Here is a 19703-nt window from a genome sequence, read left to right on the forward strand (position 1 = left end):
AGAAGAACATGGGCCTCTGGGCAGGAGAGGGTCAGAGCTGCAGCTGCAGAGACACCAGCTGACAGTGACTCAGATGGTGGATTGGTTTGCTACAGCTGCTGTAACAACGTACTACAGCTGAGTGGCTTAAACAACAGAAATTTCTTGTTAAGCAGTTCTGGAGATTAGAAGGCCCAAATCAAGGCATTTGGCAGCGTTGGTTCCTTCTGAGGCCTGGGAGGGAAGGATCTGTTCGCATCCTCTTTCCTTGGCTTGTAGACGGCTGTCTTCTCCCCATGTCTCTTCACATCCTCTTCTCTCTATGCATATCTGTGTCCAGATTTCCTCTTTGTATAAGGACATTGGTCATATTGGGTTAGGGACAGCTCTAATGACCTCACTTTGACTTGATTACCTCCTGTAATGACCCTATCTCCAAATAAGGTCATATTCTAGGTACTACTTCACCATATGAATTTTTAGGGGAGCACAGTTCAGCCCATAACAGATGGGCCGTAATGCTGACTTCAGTGCTTTTCAAAATTCATGTGCCAGTAATGCCCACTCACCAACTGTAGCTGTCAAAGTATGGGCTTCTTAAAGACGTGCAAGTACTGGAATCATGAGTGGACATCACTGTTCGACCTCAGTGGACAGTCTGGAGTGCCTGCTGGTCTACCTCTGCTAGAGCCTCCTAACAAAACACAGGAAGCTGAACCATAGGTGATCCCCAGGTCCACTGCCTTCCTGACTTCTCTTTTTTTTTTTTTCTTTTTTGTTCCCTTCCCCACTTCCTTGCTTCTCAGGACATTTACACTTTGACCCAGTTAGCTATTCCCTCCCTTTCTCCTTTATCGCCCTGAGTTATCTTCCTTCCGCATAACCCCAATCACTTTTTTCATGTTCTCATTCAGTGAAGGATGAGGAAATTGCAAGCAGACTGTGTACCTTTTATTAGGTGATTTGAACTGCTTCCTGCCTGCGTAACCTCAAAAATCCTAAAAAATGAGGACATCTGACTGATAGAACCCTGAGAGAAGGAATTATTTTTTTTTAGAAGAGTTTTTGATTAAAGTTCTTGGCTCAAGAAGAAAAGCAGCACAGTGGATTTGTGGTTTGGATTCCCCATGGCTTCCTGCCATGCGCGTAACCCCAAGGTGCTGGTGGCCACTGTGTGTGGGCTGGTGACCGCCATCATTTGGGGATTGGGCATCTGGAAGAGTGTAATCGGGATCCAGAGAGGTAATGTCATCCTGCTATGTTTAATTCAGAGCAAGAGAAGGTATTGAGCCTTGGTCCCTGCCACCTGATATACCAGTACCGAAAAGTACCATGTCTAGGCTGAGACTGCCCACCATTTATGAAATATAAAAGACAAGAGTCAATTAATGGCTAGCATACGGTTGTATATACATGAATACATGCGTGTAACATGCATGTGTGTGTGTGTGTTAAGTGTGCAGGGTGACGAACAACAGTTGAATTGGCCTGTTCATGCTCTTTTAACACCTGACTGAATGAATAGCCGAGTAATAATTTAAATCATTCATAGCACATGTTTGGGCTTGTTTAGCTAAATCCAAGGAAGGAAAATAGTTATGGACACACACACACACACACACACACACACACACACACACACACACATTATTAAACATGCAGAATCAAATTTCATTTCAAGAAGAAAGTTTAGGAATGTTTTCATTAGGACTGTAAAAAAAATGATCTTATGGTTTGCACACAAAGTTCCCACTTTTCAGGTGTAGAAAACTAGTTAAAAATTAAGATCATTTAGAAAACAATTTTCCTGGTTAGTCAACTATTTGTTAGTCACCTGCTATGTGGCAGAGCTGAGCCTGAGAAGGGGAGGTGAAGACGGGCAATGGTGTGTAAACAGTGATGTTAAAGGAAAGCCCCAGAAACTCAGAACAGAGATTTTCCATAATACTAATGCTGGTTCCTTTGTGCCATGGGGTTTTCCATAAAGGGATCCAAAACTGGATGTGCTGAGCATTCCCTTTTGTAAAAAAAAAAAGAGACAGAGAGACAGTTTCTAATGAAACTGAGTAAGTAAGGGTAAATAATGCCAGTCAGGAAAGGGCAGGAGAGATGGTCTGCCCCCAGAGAAGGTAACTGCAGAGGACAGAAGGTTGGGGGAGCACAAGCCATGCCTGCAAAGATCCACTGTCAAGGACGAAAGGAGTCAAATATGTTGGCTGCAGATGGAGTGGTAGCTGAGAATAGATCTGGTTTTTCCCCAAAGAACATATTTAGAGAATATTATATTAATAGGATTTAGAGAACAAGCAAGAAAAAATTTATCAGAATAAAAGCAGTAAAATTTAAACTTGGAGAAAATGTGGTTTTGTTTATTTAAGGTTTGTAGAATAATTTGAGGTTTAAAAAAATTATGAACTATAGGTTTCACCCTATTAAGGCTGCTAAATTTACAAGACCTTATTTAAAGGGTATACTTTTAAGAACATTCCTTCCTTCCTTCCTTCCTTCCTTCCTTCCTTCCTTCCTTCCTTCCTTCCTTTCCTCCCTCCCTCCCTTCTTCCCTCCTTTTCTTCCTTTACAAGACATCTACTTTTAAAGGGAAATTTGTGGTGAGTTATAAAGAACACAGGTACGATAGAACCATTAAAACAAGGACCAAAGTACAAAAACACTGTAAGGAAGAGGACAAGTTTGGGGATAGAAAGTAAATGAAAATCAAAGGCTAGAAGGAGTTGCTAAAAATAAATACAAAACATATCCGTGTGTTTCCTGAGGGCTAAGACCCCAAACGCACGATAATAAATAATAAAGAACCCATGTTTAACAATAAAAGCATACCAGCTCCTCAGAAAAGACAAACGTTTCCTTGCTCTAGCTGATTTTTTTTGAAGTGGCTCTGAGGGACATCCCTCAGTTTTTGGGTAAACCCAGTGGAAAAGGAGGGGGTTTGCAGTACCATCTAAAGAGAAAGATTAAAGGACCGGTATTGTTTGCTGTTACTGTTTTGCTTTGTGCACTGTATTCAAACTTTGTCTTAGTTGGTAAATTCTGGCTTCTCCACTTCACTCCCTACCTCTCCAGTCATTCTCCTCCGCCCCTTTCCATCCCTTCTCGTCCCATGTCATGGAAGTATTGAACGCTCTCACTTTAGTCCCTTTACCTGGGCATAGAGATGAATTGTTTTTAAACTTATTTTTTAAGGGGAGGGTCATGGATATCTCTGAGAAACCGATGAAAACTATGAATGTCTTACTCAGGAAAAATATACATAAACACATACATACACATAAAATTTGGGGTAAATTAATTTTACTGCCTTCAAAATTTATTTTCAATATAAACAGAATATATATATATCTATGGTTTAGGTTTAACATATTTATATAAACAAGTTATATCTCTCTCGCTTTTATTTTCTATGAAAAAGTAATGGCCTCTGTGTAGAAAAAGTACCAAAAAATTTAAATTCTGCAGTAAGTAAATTTCAATTAGAAGTCGCTGTTGTTTGGCTATAGAGTGAACATCAATGTGGCTACATGTATACTATTTATATGTTTCATTTTTATAAAACTTACTGTTAATTTTTTTTTACTGTATTCTAGGTACTGTGCTAAAAAACGTCACATACCTTCCCTCATTTAATCCTGACAACTGTCTCTGAGGCAGTTATTACTATACCCATGTTACAGTTGCTTGGCTTTCATTTTATTCAATTACATACTCCCCCAAGAGGCAAACTTGATAATAAATCAAACTCACGTGACTGTTCCTGGAGGGCAGGTTGCATTTTGGGGTTTAAAAAAAGTCCAGAGAAGTCTTTCCAAGATGGAGGAAGCTGGGTTTTAGGCAGCTGTACTTTTATTCAATTTTAAGCCTGTTGTTGTAAATCTCTGTTCTGTAGCTTTACCTGTCTCCCTTCTTGCTTCCTCATATAATCACTCTTTAAATCAAGAAAATAATTCCTATGAAAGGGAAGGGATTTTTTGGAGGAAGAAATTTTGTTTTGTAATTGGCTGAGGGGCATACATTATTTTAACATCAGAATCAGTGATGTTTAAGTTGATGATCCCGTTTTACAAGTCACTTTCTTAAAAGATTCTCTCTTTTTTAAAATTCATCAATTTTTGGTTGCGTTGTGTCTTGTTGCTGTGCGGGCTTTCTCTAGTTGTGGCGAGCTGGGGCTACTCTTTTTTTTTTTTTTTTTTTGACATTTCAATTGTTTTATGAATCAGGAAAATAGCTGCTTTTTTTTTTCCTGGATTTTTTTTTAACATCTTTATTGGAGTATAATTGCTTTACAATGGTGTGTTAGTTTCTGCTTTATAACAAAGTGAATCAGTTATACGTACACGTATATCCCCATATCTCTTCCCTCTTGCGTCTCCCTCCCTCCCACTCTCCCTATCCCACCCCCCAACCCTCCCTATCCCACCCCACTAGGTGGTCACAAAGCACCGAGCTGATCTCCCTGTGCTATGCGGCTGCTTCCCACTAGTTATCTATTTTACGTTTGGTAGTATATATATGTCCCTACCACTCTCTCACTTTGTCACAGCTTACCCTTCCCCCTCCCCGTGTCCTCAAGTCCATTCTCTAGTAGGTCTGTGTCTTTATTCCCATCTTGCCCCTAGGTCCTTCATGACGAATTTTTGTTGTTGTTTTTGTTGTGGTGGTGCGTGGGCTTCTCATTGTGGTGGCTTCTCTTGTTGCGAGGCACAGGCTCTAGGCGTGTGGGCTTCAGTAGCTGTGGTGCACGGGCTTAGTTGCTCCGCGGCATGTGGGATCTTCCCGGACCAGGGATCGAACCCGTGGTGTCTGCGTTGGCAGGCGGATTCTTAACCACTGCGCCACCAGGGAAGTCCTACAAGTCACTTTCTTAAATTAAGAGACTAGGACCTTGGTTTAGTGAAATTTTCCTTGATTTTCAGGTACTAGATATTTTTACTTGACATTCTGAATTCAACCCCACCCACAGGTTTATTTTTTATTTTTATTTTATCAGTACGCGGGTCTCTCACTGTTGTGGCCTCTCCCGTTGCGGAGCACAGGCTCCGGACGCGCAGGCTCAGCGGCCATGGCTCACAGGCCCAGCCACTCCGTGGCATGTGGGATCCTCCTGGACCGGGGCACGAACCTGTGTCCCCTGCATCGGCAGGCGGACTTTCAACCACTGCGCCACCAGGGAAGCCCACCCACAGGGTTTTGATAACACATGTTACTGAAGAACATCTGGTGTAGAGTGTGTACATGAGAGTTGGGGAAAAATACATGAGTAGGGGAAAAAAAGCCGTGCAGCCAGATTGCCTGGTTCTTACTGTGTAAACTGGAGCAAGTTACTCAACATTTCTGTATTGTGGTTTTCCTATTATTAATAATAAATCCTATCTTATAGGGCTGTTGTGAGAATTAGTTAATATGTTTACAGGTTTAAGATGATACTTAGTACACTGTAAGCACTCAATAAATGTTAGCTACTATTTTTCATTTATGTATTTTTTGATAATTTAGTGCATAGTTTTCTCCACTCCCTGAAATATACCTTGAAAAGATGCCGTTGATCTAGTTTGGACCTTTGGATTGAAACTCAACCTATCAAACTGAAAGTCTACAGTAGGTTTAATCATAAATTTCAACTGATTAGCTCAAAATAGAAACAGGAACAGTTCTAAGAACTGCCATATCTCCCTGCATTTGTTTTTCAATATTTATAATTACTAGACAATTGGGGAAATTTTTATTAAAACATTGAAGCAGTTTATTGGAATATGTAACCAGGTTGTTAACATTGAACAACCTTTACCTTAAGTAAAGTCTATACTTTATGTATTTTATTTAAGTTTTTTCCCCATCATGGAATAAACTTTCATAAACATTGTCCTCTCATTTAAGAATAAACTTTATCCTCACCCAGATATTTCAAATTCCTGGTCTGGGAAAAATGACAGATCCCTGGATTTTTAAACCCCTAAGGACTCCGAGCTAGACACTAGAGTTTCCTGATGGAATTTCTTTGACTAAGGAAAGATATTTTTTATTCCCCCACTTAAACTAGACTTTTCAAAACAGATTCTAATTTTATCTAGTTTAGGAGAAGAAATTTAATTCATGTTTTCTATTTGGAATTTCAAATATTTTCTGCTACTTTTTCAAGCAGCATGAAATGTGAGTGTCACATATGTTCTGCACTTAATTTTCCATGATGTGTAGTAAAGGTGTTAAAAAAGAGCTGGTATTCCTCGAAGTATTATTTATTACAATTTAAAAGAATATAAGGAATTATTATTATTATTATCACACTGGTGTTATAAAAGAAAAATACTACTATTAAGTATGTTCCAGTGTATGGACTCTCAAATAAAATGAAGCTGATGCTCACTCTTCCTGTTATCCCTGTGGTAAAGGCAGGCACTGTGAGGAGGGACCAGGAGCAGTTGATTACTAACCAAGAGATCAGAATTCTAGTCCCCACTCAGCTACCAACCAGCTATTGCTCTGGAAAGAGTTACTATTAATGGAGAATGTACTCTTTGCATAGAATGAGGAAGTTGGGCTAATGAAGAGCTACTGTCACTTTTATGAGACCATAACTCTAAAAACCTAGTTATAGGATATAAACAAGGCACATAATCTTTCTGGATCTGACTTTCTTTACTTAAAACAGAGAGGCTTAAAAATACTAATACTACTTTTGCTATATTTTGTGGGTAATTTAGTTATTTCAGATGATAGCATCTTGAACTGGAGAGCACAAGGTGTGGAAATGTGATTATGATTCAAGAGTGGATAGCTCAACCAAAACGTAAATGGAAAAGAAGCCAATGAGCAAAATTTGGGGGGTACCTTCTATGTATCTGGCATTGTGCTTGGACCTGGAGATATAAACCATAGACCTTATCTAAAGTGAGTCAAAACACTCATTAAGTATAAGGAATGACTCTTGACTGGCAAAAAGGCAGGCTGAATAGACATGGATACGTGCCCTTCCTACTTACAAACACATAGAAATTATGAATAAAATATAAAAATAATTCAAATATATAGCAGTCTTTCTTTCTTGAAGGGAAATTCCAGGTGGCAGAAGCAAAGAGAAAAGTCAATACCATAATGGTGAGGCAGTGGCATAAGCCATAGAGACTGGGGGTTGTGGCTTCAATGCACACATGGACACAGGAAGCATGACTTCCATTCCTGTGTCAAGTGGGAAAGCTGGACCTGAGCCACAGGGATAACCCCTAAAGGCTCTAAAAGTTGCCTCAACCATGAAAAGGTTAGAAAAGTTCTACTCGCTAACCCAGAGAAGTATTAAATAACTCTATCATCTGTTCAGGGACATGAGTAGGAAAAGAAAAGTCACCACAAGTAATTGAAACCCCAGGCTACAGAATCTGAATTTGTCCTACCTTCAGTGCCGAAACCCCCAGTGAGACATTATCCCGAAACTAGTTTAAGACTACTACTGATGGTATCCCAAGATAATAACAGAAGTGCTGCAAAATTTCCCTGTAGAAATATTTTCACAAATAGGATCCATAAAAGTCTCATGGAAGAGCAGTAAGTAAGATAAAGGTGAGTTTACAGACCAAAATTACAAATGAACCACGATGTTGGAGAGACATTAAATGCAGCCAATAGCATTAACTTTTCCTGAACTGGATTTAACAGAACAATCTGAAAGAGAATATAAAGTATTTAAAAAATGATTTAAAAGTTAGAAATACAGGAGGAAAAATCACAATAAAAGAAAAAGTTTGTACTTTTTTAAAAGGATAAAAGAATTTGAAAAAGAACCAAATAGTGTTTCTTGAATGAAAAATATAGTAATAATTAAAAAAATGAATGAGTAGACTTAAAAGGAGATTAGAAATCATTAGAGAAGTACAGCAATGGAAGACTTGAAGAAATTACCTATAATATAATGTAACAATATAAAGAGATGTTAACTTTGAAATATGATTAGGAAACTTGAAATATATAAGGCTAAATTTCAACAGGGTCTACCAGAAATTCCAGAAGAAAAGAATAGAGAGAATACGGGAGAGGCAACATTGGAAGAAATAAAGACTAAGAATTTACTTGTATTGAAGTATGACTGAGTCTCAAGCAGGGAAAACAAAAATAAATCCACATCATGGTAAAATTGCAGAACATCAGATAAAGAAAACTTAAAAAGGAATAACAGTTAGATCAAGAAAAACTTCTCATTAACAGCAACAAATTCTAGAAAACAGTGGGGTAATATCCTCCAAGTGCTGTCAACCCAGAATTGCATACCTTATCAAACTGACAAGAGCAAGGGCAAAATAAAAGCCTTTTCAGGTCTTGAGAATCTTGGAGAATCTTGGAGAACCTTGAGAATCTTGAGAATCTTGGAGAACCTTGGAGAATCTGTCACTCATAGACCCTAACTGAAAGAAAGATTAAATCATATACTTCAGAAATCAATAAATTGAACCTAGAAGGAACAAATATAATCTATCAGGGCAAACAAACTGACAAACTTTTTGGTAGATTTAAATAGTTATAGATTGCTTTCTACATCTTAAAAGGCTAACGTTACAGGAGATTTAAAAACAAGGTGGCACTAAAATACAGTTGGCCCTCTATACCATGGGTTCACATCTGCAGATATGAAGGGCTGGCTGAATGTACTATATCATTTTATAAAAGGAACTTTGAGTGTCCGTGGATTTTGGTGTCTGTGGAGATCCTGGAACCAATTCCCTGCAAATGCTGAGGGGCAACTGTACTAGAAAACAATGAAAGAAAGAAAGAAAATAATACCATTGAAGACATCAAAGTAGGGGGTAAAACATGAAATAAGATAGTAGAAATAATAAACACAACAAGTTTAAGTACTTCAAACTCATCTGTTTAAGGAAAGGTATTGTCATATTGGATATCATTGAAGCAAAACAAAATGTAACCCCTGCTGTTTATAAGAAACACAGAACATTGAATGACACAAAAAGGTGAAAAGCAAATGATGATAAAACCAATTCCAGGCAAATACTATCCAAAGCAAAAGAAAGCTGAGTTAGCAACATTAATATCCGAAAACCAGAACTTAGGCAAAAAATACTATGAGAATGAGAGTTTTATTACTCAAAGATAGAAGTAATTCAACAAGGAAGAATCAATAATCCTGTGCCTGTATGCATCAAATAACACAGACTCAGAATATATAAAGCAAAATAGGGCAGAATTATACAGATAAATACACAACTTTACAATCGGGGTGGTTGAGTCTAATGCTTTCCTGTAAGAAACTGATAGGTCAAGCAGCGAAAATCAGTAAGGATTCAGAAATTTGAAAAACATAACTAACAAACTGGACTTAGTGGATTTATAAATTCGAATTGCCACAGAAAATAGAGAGTATATATTATTTTCAGAAGAAAGTCTTAGTGAGTACCAAAGAATGAATCCTATAGATTATGTTCTGTGAATACAATGCAATACAATTAGAAGGCAGTGCATAAAATAACCAAGAAAATTCTAATAAATGTATAAAAATTGTTTTAAATAATTCAAAGAAGACATCAAATGAAAATTACAAAATATTTAAAAATTCAGGGGAAAAACCCTGTATCACAACTTGTGGCACAGCTAAAAATATAGTTAGAATGACATTTATAGCTTTATGTACATATTAAAAAACCAGACAGAGTGAAAATTAGTGATTTAAGGATTCTAACTTTAGAAGTTAAAAAAATAAAGACTAAATTCTAAGGAAGTATGTCTGGCAGTCATAAAAATAAGGACAAATTAATGGAATGGAAATCAAAGAAAAAAGGGCGGAGATCAGCAAAACCAAAAGCTAGTTTTTTGAAAAGATGAATTTAAATAGATACATTTCCAGCGAGATTCATTAAGACAAAAAAAAAAAAAGGCATAATTAAGCAACACATACAAAAATAAAAGGGTCGCGACCCTTTAAGCAAAATACTACTTCTCTGTGAGGCCAAGGGGACACGCCCACCCAGAGCCAGCATCTCCTCCTACGCATGGGTCCTCAGAAGCCCTGCTCCGCCTCCCGGGACTGTGCCTGCCTTTCCCACTCATCGTCTGGAGGGTCAGCCACGCTGCCTGTGCTTCCTTGACCACGAGGGGTGGCTGTTCACAGTGTGTTGTGAAAAGAGCTTGAGGTATGGGCTGGGGTGTCTGCGTGTGTGAGCGCAGGGCCCCTTGAGTGTGGGACAAGACGGAGATGGAGAGAGAAGGGGCAGCTGCGGGCCTCTCACCTTCTGACATAGGGCTTCGAGGAACCCACGATTTCTAAATTCAGACTTGGATTTTCAGGTCCTTATGAAGGTATGTTTATCATAGCATTAGAGTTTTGCGTTTACTTTTATGTAAATGGTAGATTGGTCTTTATTGCATGTTGTCCCAGACCCTGCATATGGTTACGTTGCTGGTGAAAATATCGATACAAATTAGTACAACCCCTGTGGGGCAAGATGGTAATAACTGTCAAGAAGACGAATGTGTATTCTTTGGCTCAGAAATTCCATTTCTGGAAATAAATTCTACAGATGAATTTGTACAATGGCAAAATGAAATGTGTAGAATGCAATTTTGAAGCAACAACTGAAAACAATAAAAGTGTCATCAATAAGTGGTTAGTTAAATTAGGGCACAATCACACAATGGAATATAATGCAGCTGTAAAAGAAGATGTGGAAGTTCTCTTGTAAACTGCTGTGAAAAGATTTTTTGACATCCATTAAGTGCGAGAGCAAGCTACAGAAAAGAGAGGGAGAAAATAAGACTATAGATTCATATTTGCTTATTCTTGTGAAAAGAAAGATTGGAAAAAATGAATAGAAATTATTTGTGTATATTTGGAGATGGGAACAAATGTTATTTTCAACTTTGAATATATTACCTATTAAAATATATTAAAAAAATAAGACAGTGATTTCAAAAAACAGTAACTAATGAGGAAAAACATAAGCAAATACCATGGAAAACCTTATCCTAGCTAGTATAAAACTTTGGTCAAGTAATAATTTTCTTAAAAAAATGTAAATGACCAAAATTTACTCCAAAAGGAGGGGAAAATACCTAGATAGAACAGTAACCATTAAAATAGTCATCAGTATTTTTTTTAAATGCTACATACTGATTATCTTAGACATACAGTAGTATAAAATGTGATGGGAAAGATAATTTCAAAATAGTGTTACTTCTAGGTAGGCGGGTAAAGGAATATTAATAGAAAGGAATTCAAAGGATTTCAGCTCTTTCTAGTTTCATTGCTCAAAAAATCTGAAGCAAATCTGAGAGAAAGTTGCTATCTATTAAAACTGGTGTGGGTAGTTGGGGATGTTTTATTATTTTCCATACCTTGTGTATTTGAAGTATTTTATAATTTAAGAAGATTTGCATATTTCATTGGTCACATAGAGAAGTTTGTCACACAACAGTTACAATTAAATCTCTCTTGCTAGAATGTAAGCACTTTGAGATCAGGATCCATATCTTATTTTTTTTAAAACTAATTATTTTTAGACCAGTTTTAGGTTTACAGAAAAATTAAGCAGAAAGTACGGAGAGTTCCCATTTACTCTCTCTCTCATCACTCCTCCCCCTGTATAGTTTCCCTTGTCATCAATATCTTACACTTGTATGTTGCTTTTGTTACAATGGACAAGCCAATATTGATACATTATTATTAATTAAAATACATAGTTTATATTATGGTTCACTGTGTTGTACAGTTCTATGGATTTTGACAAATACATAATGATGTATATTCACTGTTACAGGACCATACAGAATAGTTAATTGCCCTAAAAATCCACCACACTTCACCTGTTCATCTCTCCCTTCCCTAACCCCTGATCTTTTTACTCTCTCTGTAGTTTTGCTTTTCCAGACTGACATATTTGGAATCATACAGTATGTAGCCTTTTCAGACTGGCTTCTTTCACTTAGCTAAATATATTTAAGATTCCTCTATATCTCTTGGGGGCTTCATAGCTCATTTCTTTTTATGGCTGAATAATATCCCATTGTACAGATATATTGAATATACAGGGTTTTTTTTAATCCATTCACCTATTAAAGGTCATCTTGCTTCCAGTTTTTGGTGATTATATATGCAGCTGCTGTAAACGTACAGGTGCAGCTTTTAGTGTGGGCACAAGGTTTTACTTATTTGGGTGAATGCCTAGGAGCATCCTAGAGTTTGCAATATACATTTACGATTACTTTCTATTAACAATATATGGCCTCGTGTGTGATGCCAGTACCTTATAGCAGAGTATTCCCAATTCCTCCTTCTCTTTCCTTATAACATTTTTTTGGTCATTCACTTCATTTATCCATAAGCTATAATCACCTCATATATCATTATTATTATTATTTTGAACAAACTTATCTGTTAGGTCAATTAAGAATAAAAAACTAAAAGATTGTATTTTACCTTCATTTATTCCTTCTCTAATGCTCTTCTCATGTAGATCTAAGTTTCTGACCTATATCATTCCCTTCTTTCTGATTAACTCCCTTTAACATTTCGTGCAAGACAGAAATGGTGACAAACTACTGCTGACAAACTCCCTCAATTTTTCTTTGTCTGAGAATGTCTTTATTTCTCCTTTACTTTTAAAGGATAATTCCTTGGATACAGAATTCTTTGTTGTTTTTCATTCAACACTAAATATTTCACTCTATTCTCTTTTTCTTGCATGATTTCTGAGAATTCCAGTATAATTCTTATACTTGTTTCTCCATAGGTATTTTTTCCCCCTTTTGGCTTCTTTTGAAATGATCTTTTTGTCTTTGATTTTCTAAAGTTTGAATAGGATATGCCTAAGTGTAGGGGTTATTTTGTTGTTGTTTGTTTGTTTTTAAATATTCATCCTGGTTAGTGTTCTCTGACTCTGAGATTCCTGAATCTGTGATTTGGTGTCTGTCATTTATTCTGGAATATTCTCAGGTACGAAAACTTCAAATGTTTTTTTCTGTCCCTTTTCCCTTTTCCTCTCCTTCCAGTATTCCCATAATGCAGGGGTCCCCAAACCCCAGGCCAAAGACTGGTACCAGTTTGTGGCCTGTTAGGAACCGGGCCACACAGCAGGAGGTAAGTGGCGGGCGAGCGAGCGAAGCTTCATCTGCTGTCCCCCCATGCTCCGCATCGCTCGCATTACCGCCTGAACCGTCACCCCCCACCCCCTGTTCATGGAAAAATTGTCTTCCACGAAACTGGTTCCTGGTGCCAAAAAGGTTGGGGGAACTGCTGCCGTAAAGTATATGTTATACCTTTTGTTCCCACAGTTCTTGCATATTCTGTTACATTTTTATTTTTTCCTCTTTACTTTTTAGTTTGGGAAGTTTCTACTGACATTTCTTCAAGTTCACTGATTCTTTTCTTGGCCCTGTCCAGTCTACTGATGGACCCATCAAAGACATTCTTCATTTCTGTTACAGTGCTTTTAGATTCTAGCATTTTTTTAAACATCTTTACTGGAGTATAATTGCTTTACAATGGTGTGTTAGTTTCTGCTTTATAACAAAGTGAATCAGCTATACGTATACATGTATCCCCATATCTCCTCCCTCTTGCATCTCCCTCCCATCCTCCCTATCCCACCCCTCTAGGTGGTCACAAAGCACGGAGCTGATCTTCCTGTGCTATGTGGCTGCTTCCCACTATCTAGCATTTCTTTTGATTCTTGCTTAGAGTTTCCATCTCTCTGCTTGTATTACCCCCTTGTACTTAAAGGCTGTCTACTTTTTTAAAGCTCTTAGCATATTAATCATAATTATCTTAAATTCCTGGTCTGATAATTCTAAAATCTCTGCCATCTATAAATCTGGTTCTGATGGTTGGCTTATCTCTTCAGGCTGTTTTTTGCCTTTCAGCATGCCCTGTAATTTTTAATTGAAAATCAGATATGATGTATTAGGTAAAAGGAATTGAGGAGATGACAGTGGTCTATGATGCAGGAAGCAGACCCTCACACAACACCAAATCCGCTGGAGCCTTCATCTTGGACTTCCCAGCCTCCAGAACTGTCAGGCATGATCCACTGCTACAGGCAGTAGCACCATCTCTGATTACCAATAATAATAAGAAGGAGGAGAACTACAATCCTGCAGCCTGTGGAACAAAAACCACATTCACAGAAAGACAAGATGAAAAGGCAGAGGGCTATGTACCAGACGAAGGAACAAGATAAAACCCCAGAAAAACAACTAAATGAAGTGGAGATAGGCAACCTTCCAGAAAAAGAATTCAGAATAATGATAGTGAAGATGATCCAGGACCTCGGAAAAAGAATGGAGACAAAGATCGAGAAGATGCAAGAAATGTTTAACAAAGACCTAGAAGAATTAAAGAACAAACAAACAGATGAACAATACAATAACTGAAAGGAAAACTACACTAGAAGGAAACAATAGCAGAATAACTGAGGCAGAAGAACGGATAAGTGACCTGGAAGACAGAATGCTGGAATTCACTGCTGCAGGACAGAATAAAGGAAAAAGAATGAAAAGAAATGAACACAGCCTAAGAGACCTCTGGGACAACATTAAACACAACAACATTCACATTATAGGGGTCCCAGAAGGAGAAGAGAGAGAGAAAGGACCAGAGAAAATATCTGAAGAGATTATAGTCAAAAACTTCCCTAACATGGGAAAGGAAATAGCCACCCAAGTCCAGGAAGTGCAGAGAGTCCCATACAGGATAAACCCAAGGAGAAACACGCCGAGACACATAGTAATCAAATTGGCAAAAATTAAAGACAAAGAAAAATTATTGAAAGCAGCAAGGGAAAAATGACAAATAACATACAAGGGAACTCCCATAAGGTTAACAGCTGATTTCTCAGCAGAAACTCTACAAGCCAGAAGGGAGTGGCATGATATACTTAAAGTGATGAAAGGGAAGAACCTACAACCAAGATTACTGTACCCAACAAGGATCTCATTCAGATTTGATGGAGAAATCATAAGCTTTACAGACAAGCAAAAGCTAAGAGAATACAGCACCACCAAACCAGCTCTACAACAAATGCTAAAGGAACTTCTCTAAGTGGGAAATACAAGAGAAGAAAAGACCTACAAAAACAAACCCAAAACAATTAAGAAAATGGCAATAGGAACATACATATTGACAATTACCTTAAGCATGTATGGATTAACTACTCCAACCAAAAGACACAGGCTTGCTGAATGGATACAAAAACAAGACCCATATATATGCTGTGTACAAAAGACCCACTTCAGACCTAGGGACACATTCAGACCGAAAGTGAGGGGATGGAAAAATATATTCCATGCAAATGGAAATCAAAAGAAAGCTGGAGTAGCAATACTCATATCAGATAAAATAGACTTTAAAATAAAGAATGTTACAAGAGACAAGGAAGGACACTACATAATGATCAAGGGATCAATCCAAGAAGAAGATATAACAATTATAAATATATATGCACCTAACATAGGAGCACCTCAATACATAAGGCAACTGATAACAGCTATAAAAGAGGAAATTGACAGTAACAACATAATAGTGGGGGGGGGGGGAACCTTGAAGATGGCGGAAGAGTAAGACGCGGAGATCACCTTCCTCCCCACAGATACACCAGAAATACATCTACACGTGGAAGAACTCCTACAGAACACCTACTGAAGGCTGGCAGAAGACCTCAGACCTCCCAAAAGGCAAGAAACTCCCCACGTACCTGGGTAGGGCAAAAGAAAAAAAAGAAAAAACAGAGACAAAAGAATAGGGACGGCACCTGCACCAGTGGGAGGGAGCTGTGAAGGAGGAAAAGTTTCCACACACTAGGAAGCCCCTTCGCGGGCGGAGACTGCGGGAGGCGGAGGGGGGAGCTTCGAAGCCATGGAGGAGAGCGCAGCAACACGGGTGCGGAGGGCAAAGCGGGGAGATTCCCGCACAGGGGATCGGTCCGACCGGCACTCCACACACACCAGCCCGAGAGGCTTGTCTGCTCACCCGCCGGGGCGGGCGGGGCTGCGAGCTGAGGCTCGGGTTTCGGTTTCCGTCGGAGCGCAGGGAGAGGAATGGGGTTGGCGGCTTGAACACAGCCTGAAGGGGTTAGTGCACCACGGGTAGCCGGGAGGGAGTCCGGGGAAAAGTCTGCACCTGCCGAAGACGCAAGAGACTTTTTCTTCCCTCTTTGTTTCCTTGTGCGCGAGGACAGGGGTTTAAGAGCGCTGCTTAAAGGAACTCCAGAGACGGGCGCGAGCCACGGCTAAAAGCACGGACCCCAGAGACGGGCGGGAGACGCTAAGGCTGCTGCTGCCGCCACCAAGGGACCTGTGTGCGAGCACAGGGAGAACGCACGGCGGGCCTCAGGCTGGTGCAACGTCACGCCGGCCTCTGCCGCTGCAGGCCCGCCCCGCCCTCCGTGCCCCTCCCTCCCCCCCGCCCCGGCCTGAGTGCGCCAGAGCCCCCGAATCAGCGGCTCCTTTAACCCCGTCCTGTCTGAGCAAAAAACAGACGCCCTCCAGCGACCTACACGCAGAGGCAGGGCCAAATCCAAAGCTGAGCCCCTGTGAGCTGTGAGAACAAAGAAGAGAAAGGGAAATCTCTCCCAGCAGCCTCAGAAGCAGCGGATTAAAGCTCCACAATCAACTTGATGTACCCTGCATCTGTGGGATACCTGAATAGACAAGGAATGATCCCAAATTGAGGAGGTGGACTTTAGGAGCAAGATCTATGATTTTTTCCCCTTTCCTCTTTTTGTGAGTGTGTATGTGTATGCTTCTGTGTGAGATCTTGTCTGTATAGTCTTGCTTCCACCATTTGTCCTAGGGTTCTATCCGTCCATGGTTTTTTTAAAAAACTTTTTTCTTAATAATTAATTTTAATAACTTTATTATACTTTACCTTCTTTCTTTCTTCCTTTCTTTCCTTCCTTCCTTCCTTCCTTCCTTTAGACAACGAATCATCCCAAATTGAGGAGGTGGTCTCTGAGATCAAGATTTATGATTTTTCCCCCTTTACCTCTTTTTGTGAGCGTGTATGTGTATGCTTCTGTGTAAGCTTTTGTCTGTATAGCTTTGCTTCCAACATTTGTCCTAAGGTTCTATCCGTCCCTTTTTTTTTCTAAATAAGTATTTTTTAACTCAATAACTTTATTATACTTTATTTTTACTGTATCTTCTTTCTTTCTGTCTTTTTTCCTTCTTTCCCTCCTTCCTTCCTTCCTCCCTCCCTCCCTCCCTTCTTTCTTTCCTTCTCGCCTTCTTTCCTTCTTTGCTTCTTTCTTTTTTCTTCCTTCCTTACTTCCTTCCTTCCCTCCTTTCCTTCTTTCTTTCCTCATACTTCTACTAATTCTCTCTACTTTTTCTCCCTTTTATTCTGAGCCGTGTGGATGAAAGCCTCTTGGTGCTCCAGCCAGGAGTCAGGGCTCTGCCTCTGAGGTAGGAGAGCCAACTTCAGGACACTGGTCCACAAGAGACCTCCCAGCTCCACATAATGTCAAACGGCAAAAATCTCCCAGAGACCTCCATTTTAACACCAGCACCCAGCTTCACTCAACAACCAGCAAGCCACAGTGCTGGACAACCTATGCCAAACAACTAGCAAAACAGGAACACAACCCCACGCATTAGCAGAGAGGCTGCCTAAAATCGTAATAAGGCCACAGACACCCCAAAACACACCACCAGACGTGAACCTGCCCACTAGAGAGACAAGATCCAGCCTCATCCACCACAACACAGGCACTAGTCCCCTCCACCAGGAAGCATACACAACCCACTGAACCAACCTTAGCCACTGGAGACAGACATCAAAAACAGCGGGAACTACAAACCTGCAGTCTGCAAAAAGGAGACCCCAAACACAGTAAGATAAGCAAAATGAGAAGACAGAAAAACACACAGCAGATAAAGGAGCAAGATAAAAATGCACCAGACCTAACGAATGAACAGGAAATAGGCAGTCTACCTGAAAAAGAATTCAGAATAATGATAGTAAGGATGATCCGAAATCTTGGAACTAGAATGGACAAAATGCAAGAAACAATTAACAAGGACCTAGAAGAAATAAAGATGAAACAAGCAACGATGAACAACACAATAAATGAAATTAAAAGTACTCTAGATGGGATCAATAGCAGAATAACTGAGGCAGAAGAACGGATAAGTGACCTGGAAGATAAAATAGTGGAAATAACTACTGCAGAGCAGAATAAAGAAAAAAGAATGAAAAGAACTGAGGACAGTCTCAGAGACCTCTGGGAGAACATTAAACGCACCAACATTTGAATTATAGGGGTTCCAGAAGAAGAAGAGAAAAAGAAGGGGACTGAGAAAATATTTGAAGAGATTATAGTTGAAAACTTCCCTAATATGGGAAAGGAAATAGTTAATCAAGTCCAGGAAGCATAGAGAGTCCCATACAGGATAAATCCAAGGAGAAATACGCCAAGACACATATAAATCAAACTGTCAAAAATTAAATACAAAGAAAGCATATTAAAAGCAGCAAGGGAAAAACAACACACAAGGGAATCCCCATAAGGTTAACAGCTGATCTCTCAGCAGAAACCCTACAAGCCAGAAGGGAGTGGCAGGACATACTGAAAGTGATGAAGGAGAAAAACCTGCAACCAAGACTACTCTACCCAGCAAGGATCTCATTCAGATTTGATGGAGAAATTAAAACCTTTACAGACAAGCAAAAGCTGAGAGAGTTCAGCACCACCAAACCAGCTTTACAACAAATGCTAAAGGAACTTCTCTAGACAAGAAACACAAGATAAGGGAAAGACCTATAATAACGAACCCAAAACAATTAAGAAAATGGGAATAGGAACATACATATCGATAATTACCTTAAATGTAAATGGACTAAATGCTCCCACCAAAAGACACAGATTGGCTGAACGGATAAAAAAACAAGACCCTTATATATGCTATCTACAAGAGACCCACTTCAGACCTAGAGACACATACAGACTGAAAGTAAGGGGATGGAAAAAGTTATTCCATGCAAATGGAAACCAGAAGAAAGCTGGAGTAACAATTCTCATATCAGACAAAATAGACTTTAAAATAAGGACTATTAAAAGAGACAAAGAAGGACACTACATAATGATCAAGGGATCGATCCAAGAAGAAGATATAACAATTGTAAATATTTATGCACCCAACATAGGAGCACCTCAATACATAAGGCAAATACTAACAGCCATAAAAGGGGAAATCGACAGTAACACATTCATAGTAGGGGACTTTAACACCCCACTTTCACCCATAGACAGATCATCCAAAATGAAAATAAATAAGGAAACACAAGCTTTAAATGATACATTAAACAAGATGGACTTAATTGATATTTATAGGACACTCCATCCAAAAACAACAGAATACACATTTTTCTCAAGTGCTCATGGAACATTCTCCAGGAAAGATCATATCTTGGGTCACAAATCAAGCCTTGGTAAATTTAAGAAAATTGAAATTGTATCAAGTATCTTTCCGACCACAATGCCATGAGACTAGATATCAATTACAGGAAAAGATCTGTAAAAAATACAAGCACATGGAGGCTAAACAATACACTACTTAATAATGAAGTGATCACTGAAGAAATCAAAGAGGAAATAAAAAAAATACCTAGAAACAAATGACAATGGAGACACAACGACCCAAAACCTATGGGATGCAGCAAAAGCAGTTTTAAGGGGGAAGTTTATAGCAATACAAGCCCACCTTAAGAAGCAGGAAACATC

The 19703-nt window shown here is 39.0% G+C and overlaps 1 protein-coding gene across 1 annotated transcript in view; it reads left to right on the forward strand.

The window, feature by feature from the left end:
• Positions 1 to 1106: 1106 nt before the first annotated feature.
• Positions 1107 to 19703, forward strand: part of ADGRG7 (adhesion G protein-coupled receptor G7) — a gene marked incomplete at both ends in the record, with an annotated part of 92728 nt that continues 74131 nt past the window's right edge. The window contains 1 exon segment of the mRNA XM_082839239.1: positions 1107 to 1221. Within this exon segment, the coding sequence (XP_082695365.1) occupies positions 1107 to 1221 (115 nt within the window).

Source organism: Leucopleurus acutus (assembly GCF_964270905.1).
Source record: "Leucopleurus acutus genome assembly, chromosome: 5".
Taxonomy (NCBI): domain Eukaryota; kingdom Metazoa; phylum Chordata; class Mammalia; order Artiodactyla; family Delphinidae; genus Leucopleurus; species Leucopleurus acutus.